The sequence below is a fragment of the Triturus cristatus genome, chromosome 5_1, assembly GCF_964204655.1.
Source record: "Triturus cristatus chromosome 5_1, aTriCri1.1, whole genome shotgun sequence".
NCBI lineage: Eukaryota > Metazoa > Chordata > Amphibia > Caudata > Salamandridae > Triturus > Triturus cristatus.
In genome coordinates, this window is record NC_140587.1 from 318,906,720 (window position 1) to 318,917,249 (window position 10,530).

The window sequence follows — 10,530 nt, forward strand, 5'->3', positions numbered from 1 at the left end:
TACCCTGACTAGAGTGGTGGTCTCTTCTTGGACAGGGTGCATATTTCTGCCAACTAGAGACCTCATTTCTAACAGGTGGCCATCTCAGAAGATTTCAGAGATACAGTGCAAATGCACTTAACAGGTGGGAAAATCATGATGCATGATAGTGCATTTAGATGCATTTGTTATACTCAGGATCCACAACAGATCATATTTCCTGTCAACCAGAATGCTAGCATTCATTAATTGGCTACAAATCTGACTCTGGTTAGCATCCACTAGGATAGGATGGTAGTTGGGCATCAGATTTGTTTTAAAGGATTTCTTAGAACATGGAGAATTTTAGAAGGAACTTGGAGCCTTTGGTGTAATATTGAGAGAGATCATAATTTCCAAGTAGTGCCTTCGACATATTCTGTCAAAGAACCCAATAGAAAATATTGCCACACAGTGTCTCTTGGCATTTTTTATGACACCATATTTGATTGCCATTAAATGGGCACTTTGTAGCTTTGACTCCTTACCTCTGGACTTTTCGGCCTCCAGCCTTGCACTGTGTGATTACATAACACTGCAGATTTGGGTTGGGGCAGGAAACCAAAATACAGAGCGGAGATGTAACCATATGGAGACACCCCCTCCTAATAAAACTGAGAAGCTGAGGCACAGGTGGCACCCCCATTCAAGGGCCTCCAGAAAAGGATAAGAAAAAAGAGATGGACAGGGAAGCTGATCACAATTTGGTTTCTTGATTAAACACCACCCCTCTTTATTCTGGAAAAATAAGAGGTCCAGAAAAAAAGCGCAAGTTGACCAATGTGGGCAACAGAGATGACCATAGCAAACCCAGAGGTGGGGATCTCCTTGTGGGAAGTTCACTGATGCATTGTATGCACTGGTAAACTTTTCATGGTTTAAAGCTCTAGAACCAATTGGCTCTTTAGCAAAAAGGCATTTCCAGTAACAAAATTGATAGAATGTCATGGCATATGTTTACCCATCATTCCTTCAGTACTGTATATTAAGATCCTTGTAAAGTGCAAAGTACTTATTCTTCAATTTCCATACTACTATTCTTTTACAGCATGCTTCTATGCATATGTGTTTGGTAATAACTATTTTGCTTTCCCATAGTGTTGTCCTTCACATAAAAACTATCACCAAGTTAATTTTACTGCTTTGGCACAGGGTACATGAGGGAGGAAGGGTAAAGTGATGTAAAATTAAACTTCGGAAAATGTGTTTTCTGTACTGGCTTAGTGTGTTAGCTGACAGCAAGGCCTGGTATAAGGCAGTAATAAGGGATCCCTAGCCCTGGGGCAGGAGCTTGGTCTGTTGAGTTTTGAGTTGAAGACTTTAGAACTGAGCTTTATTTATTTATGAATATTATTGAGAGGTGCTTCCTCTAATTTGAAGCCAACGTGGGTGTCCTCTAATCATTTGATTGCAAAGCTTTCAACGACATGACCAGTGGGCCTTTGTAGCTCTCTGAAAGGATTGGACATAGAGATGATCCCGATGGGCCAGCTCATGGTGGGAATCCTGGGGGAGGTATACATTTTTCAAACTCAGCAGGGTCATATTTAGGTAACTAAAACCTTACAGTGTGCAAGGGTATACAAGAAGGGATTTGAAAGGTACATTTGCTGTTCTGCCCGGAGCTAGGTAATAATAGCCACCAACATATGAAGAATCCATAGAGTGAAGAACTCAGATTGCCACTGGCATTAGGACAAATACCTCCTTTCAGCCTTGATTCACATTCCCCACATCCAATTTTGAGATTTCCGACAGCTCATCCCCTCTCTCCTCTTTTATAAGTGCTATTTGAAAAGAAAATTTACATTGGTCCGCAAAGTTAAAGACCGTGTATATTAGTGAGCTGAGGCAGATCAGGTCCTTATCAGACATTTCCTGTTGCAGACTCCAGGCGAGAGTAAGTAATGCAGTCCTCCAGCATTTTGTCATACTTCTTATACTTTCCCAAGTAAAACTGTGTGTGTGTTTGGACAACATAAACATAAGAACTGTGCAAGACTGACTTCACACACACCATCCAGATCTGTTAGCTCACAGTGCAACATCTGTACCCCTAGCCTGACATGGTAACAACTGGACGTGCAACTTCAGAACATGAAAACTCTGACTCCCCTAGGAAATAGTGTCAACAGATCTACAACAACTCCGCTTAGTTACTTATACATGCCCTGAGTGATACACAAGAAATACACGGTAAAACCTTTCAATATTTATTGAAGCATTGTGATTCTTGAGTAAAATACTTGTGCTGCAATAATCAATAGAAGGAAACAGAATTATGTGATTAGCATTATGAGAATGGTGAAGAAGATAAACAGTTCAACCATTTTGCTTATTACAGAGTAGGTAAGTGTCATCAAGCTACCCATCCTGTGGGAGAGCTGGGCAGCATCTCTCGCATAACGTAAACAAGAATCATCTGTGCTGGAATTCCGGCATGGGTCAGCCTTTTAGTGCCATTAAATGGTCCTCTGTCTAAACTAAGGATTGATGTTGTATATATCATAACATCATCCATATTAACATGCCGAAGCCCCAGTCAGGTCGCTGTTGTTTATTCTATTGTGATAGCTCAGTCGCCGAATGGCCAAAACAACAGTTTGTGTGATTAACTTAGCCCTTGTACAATATATGTAAGGTTTCTGATAGTGTGCCCATGAATTGGAATTGAAAGTAAAGCACAGTTCAGTGAATATTATCCTGTATTTGCCCACAAATAAATGTGTGTCAAACGTCCTCAACTTAAGAACATGAGCATGAAAAAATGGTGTTTGTATCAGAGCCTAATGTAACCATGTGACAATTTGCATTCTAATTGCACAAAAGGTCGGGGGGGGGTAAATGGCCAACTTCCAACAGGCAAAGTTGCAATTAATAGTACATGCATAGAGGAATCTGAAATCTAAATTCAGCCTTAAGCATCATACATGGCTGTAAAGTGATAATCTGTACTAGCATTTATGTAAGTGCAGACGATTTCTGTATGTTACTAAGTTTGGCAGCTGTAGAAACACCGGTACAGGGAGATTTTGTGATTATTAAATTTTCTCAAACAGTCACCATACTTCTACATTATTCAGCACAGTCTTACCATGGTTCAGTAATAAGTCGATCTCCATCTGCAGCAGTGGCTAATGGGGGCTTACTCAAATAAGCTAGTGGGGGCTCTCTCAAACAAGATAATGGCTGATTAGGGACTGATCCATTGCCATTCTCGGTGTATGTTGAGGACATGAGATCTGGCAGACCTCTAAATCTGTCTGTATCAAAACCTAAATAAAGGGCCTCCTAAAACCAAAAAGTGTTTTTTTCTTTTTGGTAAGGAGTTACTGCATTGTCACTGAATAGCAATTACTTAAAATAAAAACATAAATAGCTCCAAAAACAAGTGCTTGCGCAACACAACAAGTAATATTTAGATGTAGACGTGTCACTCATCCTTGGACTCTGAGGGGAAAATAGCAGAAATGGGATGGAGAATGAGAGCTTTGAAAGAAGAATGCAGAAGAATGAAGAGAGTGAATCGGGAGCCAAGAGGGTGAAGCCTGGGTACAGGTGTGGTGTAGGCATTATAGAAGGGGACTGGAAGCTAAGATAGAGGAGCAGATTGGCAGAGATGTGGGGGTAGGCAGCCAGGAAAAGAGTAACCGAACTGGTAGGGAGAAGGCATGGTATATATCAAGAGCAAAGTCAGGGTAGAGTGTGCCATGCAGTGCTTGATTTGAGCTAGTGGTTTCCGGTGCTCAGCACCGGCTCTTAATCATCACCAGTGCTTTTCATGAGCACCAAATTAATTTATGGCATGGCACGGGTAGATTAAGTGATTTGCCCAGAATCGCAGGATGTTGAGCAAATGTCAAGACTCACACCGGTTTCCCCAGCTCCAAAGTGGGCAGTTCTGGCCATTACGCCACATCCTCTCTCCACGTTCATGGTTAGTAATTGGTTCTGTTTTAGGTGGTGCTAACAGGAGAAATGGGCTGGTGCAAGCTGCCTCCTAGTGAGAGCCCCTGCATGTATTTTTCCACAAATTAACCACTGGAGCTGTGGATTTGGAGAGGAGACAACAGGGTCACACACTGTACGTAAACTGTGCTGGTGAACAGGGTGGGGGGGAGACAAAGGCTATTGAACTGAGCATGAAAGCTAAACGTTCCTGGAATGGGAAGTAGCAAGAGGAAGGAAAAGTAAGAGGAAGATGGAACTGCAGGGAAAGTCAGACCTAGTAAGTGTGTATGTGTGTGGTGAGGGAGGATGGGTCTGCAAAAAAAGTGGCATCTCTGCTTCCCCTCCTTAAAGACCCAAAAAGTAAATAAAATGATTTTGCAAACCAGAAACTTTGCACAATTTACTCGGTAATAAAACCTCGAGAATAAGATCATGACTTTATTTGTTGGCCCTCCATTAATATTTAAATTTGAAGCCGCCTTAATTTGGTTGGCTAACAAAAGCAAACTGGAAGATGCATGGCAATAAATGTCTTGAAGACTGTTAGCAATTTATATCTTTACATTCCTCTGCATGGTATCGGTCCGCTACTCCACACTCCAGAACAAAATGATGAGTAGAAAACATCTTCTGTTTTTTTCATGTATAGTTTGCCAGACCCGGCTCCCAGAGCTCTTCTAAAGTCAGGTCAAAGGGGATGGTTAGTATATTTCCTCCTCTTTTTTACGTACAACTTTGTCATAGTTGATCTATGATTGGCATTGGCTTGGCATCATAGCTTGTAACTAATAACTTTGCAAAACCAGCATGGTATACTCCAAAGTGCTATAATAAGCTGCCAGTTTCTTTAAGCTGCTTAATATTTAAATTGCTTTGCTTTTCTTTTTTGTTGTCTTTCCAGGTTGCCTGCTCCAAAAGCGACTTTGCATCTTATCTGCTATTTTAAAAAGCATTTTAGGAATGATATCTATATCTTTTCTATGTTCTTTCTACATGAAACAAAGTTTCTTTTCCTCTGCTTAAATTCTGTACCTGCTTTGGCAGTAAGGCCATGATCTATTTCATGTGAGATATTCATGTCAACCACTTTATTGCCTAACCATTTAATGGTGGTATTTAGGGATTTGCAGGCAGAGCAGCATATTGATGTCCCAAATCATTCCCTTGTTAAACGTTTCATCATCTCCATTTTAGTTCCAAATTTTACTAATTTAGATGTGTAAATTCGTTATTTTTGATATTTGAAGTTTCAAGTTTGTGATGTTTTTCTTCTATATATAACTTGTAATCTTTCTTAGTTTATCACATTTTATATGATAAAAATAAAAGTAGTAAAACATTCCAAAGCGACTTCTTAATGTTAAGCACTCAATCTTCCCCCTTCACTCTCGAAGGCCCCAGCGAAACAGCACTCACTGCTCACCAGTGCAACTAAAGAGGTAGAGGCCCTTCACACCACCACACTATAAGCCCAGCCTGTGCAATGCACCCTCACTGAACGTAGCCAGCTGTGTGTTTTTAGCAAAATAAAACTGATGACCACAAAGCACAAAACTCCTAACTAAAAGAAAAAAAAACCCTTCTGCAAATCCATAGAACTTTAAAAATCATCTAAAACTCCGAATCTTAAAACTTTGAAGGTGGAGATAAATGAAGCCAAAATTGGACATTCTGACCAGCCTTTGTCCCAACGAACCTTGTGCTACCTACTCTAGGAAAGAAGGGTCCAGAGTCTTGAATATCCATCTGGCCAACATCATAAAAGAATTTTCCAGCTCAACTCTTTGTAGAAGTCTTCTGACCATAGCCAGAGCGGGACCAAACTGATTAATATAATGTCTTGTGCGCCTGAAATGGTTCATTGTTTTCATATCCAAGATCACATATCTTACCCATGCCTTCTATTGTAATTCAAAGAAAAGGCACTGCAATATTCTCTTTCAACATCTCACTGGCTCACAGGTCCTCATGACACACTTGTTAACTATGCAACCGGAAAACAGTGTGTGTCCAGAGGGAAATGTGTCACCTACCTATCACCAAAAGCATAGAACAGACAAGTTCTGCTACAGCAACACATCCAGCAGTCAGACGTGATCCATTTTTTTTCAATAACTTTTAAAAGGATGTACTACTAATGTCACAGTTTTGCATCTATATGCTCCTAAGAAAATATCTGGACGAGACTAGACTTTGCAAGCACATTTATGACAGCAAGGAGAGCGCAACCTCCAGACATAACAGTGAGATTAAAAACATTTCACTTGAAGAGTCCATAGTAAGATGAATATGAACAGGAACATCTCCAAGTCGCCCAATTCAGTGCAATTCCATTAGGCATCTTGGATGTTCTACTCAAGTACATTGCAGTTGTATCATTTTAGAATTGATATGAAATGCTCCACCTCAGCAAAGAAGTTTGGAGATAGGACAGGTCTTAGGCGATAGTTTTAAACTCATTGCATCCTCTGAGTACTTAAATGATTTATTTTAGCTTGAAGCCTGAGCAAAGAAGATTGAAGATATGCTGATTTAGGGATCAATCAATCAGAGAATTGTGAAACGCGCTACTCACCCGTTAGGGTCTCAAGGCACTTGGGGCAGGGGCGGTGCAGCACCGTTGCAGTCAAAGAGCCAGGTCTTGAGGCTCTTGATGAAGGTGTGCGGAGTGGGGGAGCATCTGATATCGGGAGCTTGTTCGAAGGTCTTTGCTGCGATGTAGGAGAAGGCTCTTCCACCCACTCTGGCTCTGCAAATGTGCGGGGTGTCGGCGAGGGCATGGTCGGCGAAGCGGCGGTTTCTCTTGGGTACGTGGAAGGAGACTCTTTAGTTGAGGTATTGGGGTCTGGTGTTGTGGAGCGATTTGTAGGCTTGGGTGAGTAGCTTGAAGGTTACTCTCTTCTCGACGGGGAGCCAGTGTAGGTCTTGCAGGTGTTGGGTGATGTGTTCATGTCGTGGGATGCCGAGGACGAGTCTGGCCATGGTGTTCTGGATGGTCTGGAGTTTTCGGAGCAGGGATTTGTTGATTCCGGCGTAGAGGGCGTTACCGTAATCCAGTCTGTTTGTTATGAGTGCGTGGGTGACGGTCTTTCTGGATTCGGGGAGGATCCATTTGAAGGTCTTGCACAGGATGCGAAGGGTGTTGAAGCAGGTGGAGGCAACAGCGTTGATCTGTCGGGTCATGGTGAGGGAGGAGACGAGTATGATGCCGAGGTTCCGGGTGTGGTCCATGGGAGTGGGGGGTGGCCAAGGGCAGTGGGCCACCAGGTGTTGTCCCATGCAGAGGGGGTGGGTCTGAGGATGAGGACTTCCGTCTTCTCCGAGTTGTGCTTTAGGCAGCTGCTGCTCATCCAGGATGCAACGTCTTTCATTCCTTCCTGGAAGCTGAGTCTGGTGGTGTGGGGATCATTTGTGAGGGAGAGGATGAGCTGGGTGTTGTCGGCGTAAGATACTATGCTGAGTCCATGCTGTCGGACAATGGTGGCGTGGGGGTCCCTGTAGATGTTGAAGAGCGTGGGGCTGAGCGATGATCCTTGGGGTCCTCCGCAGTTGATTCCTGTGGTTTCAGAGAGGGAGGGCGGGAGTCTGATTCTTTGGGTTTCTTCCGGTGAGGAAGGAGTGGAGCCAGTCGAGGGCAGTTCCCTGTATGCCTGGAGTCTGGTGGTGAGCGTGCGGTGGGAGATAGTGTAAAAGGCTGCAGAGAGATCTAGTAGGATGAGGGCCACAGTGTGGCCTTGGTCGACGAGAGTGCAGATGTTGTCTTCAGGGATAGGACACCCTGTGCTGGGCATAGTCCTGGTGATATCCAGATGACCTTCACCTGCTCCTATAACAACTCTATACACTGGTTCTGTTCTTGCCTGAATGTCAAAGAACAGTCAGTCAGAGATGATCAACCTTTATCACCTACAGAACCCCTCTCCCATGGTTCTTACTTGTGTCCAGTGTTTACATTGTCATCTAAATTATCAGCGATGCCTTGGTTTCACCTTCTGTCCATCTGTGCAACTCAACCACAGTGGATCACTGGACTGTGTCCTCCAACACCATAGAAAATTGCATCATTAGAAGATTTAGGGAATAATAGAGGACTCTAACATAATGGTGGTAGCAACAAGATCTGTTTGCCTCCTTCCATGATAATACTACTACTAATAATAATAATTTTAATTAACATGATTTTAACAAGTGCTTCACATTGCACTTGTACCCTATCCACAATATCTGAACTCTATAAATAACAAGTGTTACCATTATCAAAGTTAATGAAGGTCAGTTTAGGGACCTCAGAAGAAAGAAGGCTAAGGTGGCATGACCAGATTCAAACGCATGATGTGCAGAACCTCAAATAGGTCCACTGCAAGCATGTAACTTGGTGAAAGCTATCTTGCTGTCATTAAAGCTGCATGTATTACACTAATCCAGTCTTGGCCCTATCCACAACTGTCTTCTATAAACCAATGTTCTTGTCATTATTAAAACTTTGCAAATCTTTAAACATGTGTCAAAATACTGTGGAAGATTCTTAAGTCAATTAACAAACGTCTGTTGCACACAGTCCTCACTTTCCACGTGTCGATAGTGTACAACTTAAATCACGGAAGACACTGCATGAAGCTCTGTGCAGTTAATCCAGATCATCCAAGCAAACGCACTGGCTCTTTGTAAGATCTAAAATTAAGGGGACAACCCCTGCTTGACTTTTAATGCTCCGATCTACTTATTCATCAACATTCCTCTTTGTTAAACCATGTCACACCTACATAAAGAGACAAAAGGAGAGCAGGGGACACTTTCTTATTTTACCCTCTAAACTCTGTCTGATGTCACCCGTTAATTAATATCTCAATTTCTATCAGCACGCTCATCTGCTATAGAAATGTTGGAAAGCTACTCCTCCGTAGAGACACAAAGCCCCAGAGGTTAACAGACGAGGAATTTAACAGATAGCAGAGGCGCAACTTGCATGATTAAGTAGTCTCTGCGCTTTAAATTTATATAGAAAAGGACATTTGAGCAGTTTACATAGCATTACTTTTTATAGAGCGAGTTAAATTCATTAGATCATTGGTGTTAATTTACATTCATAACACGCATAAAAAGGTAGGAAATAACAGTGAGGTAAGCCAAGCACAGTTACAAACAACAGAACCAAAACATTCTCAGGTATGTAGCGTACTTCGCAGGTCTTCTTAGTTCACGACACTTTTAGTGTTTAGATAACATGGAGATCCTGGACATAAAGATGTTCCTCAGGCAATAATGAAGTTGAGATGCATGATCTCACTATGGTTTCAGCTCTGGATTGGTTTCTTCTTGCATCCTTCATCATTCCCCTTCCTGGGGTTTAGGTGTTCATTCAGCATATATTTATGCAGGACTGAAAAGATAAAACTAATTGATTGTAAATGAGTGTTTTGTCCAGAAGGCCTAATTTAACTGGACTTCTTGATGTGTTTACTATAGAGTTCTGACGAAGAGTCGAAGTGGGTGGAAGATCTCCTCAAGCTGCACACCGCACGAGTGCGGGACATTGAGCACCTCACTGGCTTGGACTTCTTCCGCAAAACAAGCCGCAGCTACACCGAAATACTCTTGCTAAAGACCTACCTGCATACATATGAGAGTGAAATTTGACACCACAGCTGCACCATGCCCATCCTTTACCAACTGGTGTATATTTTTATATTGTTTTATATTTATTAATTTGAAACCAGGACATTAAAAATATTACTATTTTAATCCTCTACCAAATCTTAAATATTAAGCACATGTCTTTGTTGTTTATTTTTCTCTGATGCTTAATGTGGATGTTTGCGATGAAAACAGCTTGTAATAATGCAGTTTATTGTTTTTGTTGAAGCTTTTAAATTGTGCTGCAGGACTGGCGCCTACTTTAAGGGGTGTCCAATCCCTGCAGAGCACTGCTAATGTTTAGGTACCTCTGTATTGTATGTTAATATACCGAACATGTAAAATTACATTTATTTACTGCTACTATGTGCCAAACATATTTATGCATTATAGACAAATAGAATATCAAGTATAATAAACCACACACGGTCCGTTTTAATGTTTTTTACTTACTGTGTATGCATGGGGAATCTTTGGAAGCAATGGAAGAGAGTATTCAATGCAACGGTAGTGTATGATTGTTGGCGAGGAGAGTTTTGTGTTCATAAGAGAGATGTGCAAAGTTAGTATTATGGGAGCAAGGTTTATGTAGTTCTAAGTTACTGTCTTTCATGCAATTTTCTATGTTTTTCTTTGCATAAGCCCAAGTGTGGTTTTTCCTTGGTGTTTGTCATATATGCAATAAAACATGCCTCAAATAACAAAATAACTGCTTTTCACACTTTCCTTCTTTCATATACCTATTCACAAAATATGTAGATAAAAGCTTGAAGAGCAGTATTTTGTACGTGAGGATACATTGCTTTTCTTGACTAGTGACCGGTCACTCTTGAGAGAAAGGTGCACCAAATTACACTTGCATATGAAATTAAGAGTATGCAATACTTTGGTCACTTCTGGTCTACACAGCTGTCCCAGAAGAGGTTT

General features: G+C 41.6%; 1 protein-coding gene across 7 annotated transcripts in view; it reads left to right on the top strand.

Moving 5' to 3' along the window:
• Window positions 1–10,312, top strand: part of ENPP2 (ectonucleotide pyrophosphatase/phosphodiesterase 2) — a 721,223-nt gene extending 710,911 nt beyond the window's left edge. For 3 of the 7 annotated variants that reach the window (XM_085605056.1, XM_085605050.1, XM_085605052.1), the window contains 2 exons: window positions 4,619–4,669; window positions 9,436–10,312. In XM_085605056.1, coding sequence (XP_085461182.1) covers window positions 4,619–4,669; window positions 9,436–9,606 — 222 coding nt within the window. In that variant the 3' untranslated portion in view covers window positions 9,607–10,312. The remainder of the gene's footprint in view (window positions 1–4,618; window positions 4,670–9,435) is intronic. The other 4 variants (XM_085605055.1, XM_085605051.1, XM_085605054.1 and 1 more) reach the window with 2 other exon arrangements.
• Window positions 10,313–10,530: the final 218 nt, after the last annotated feature.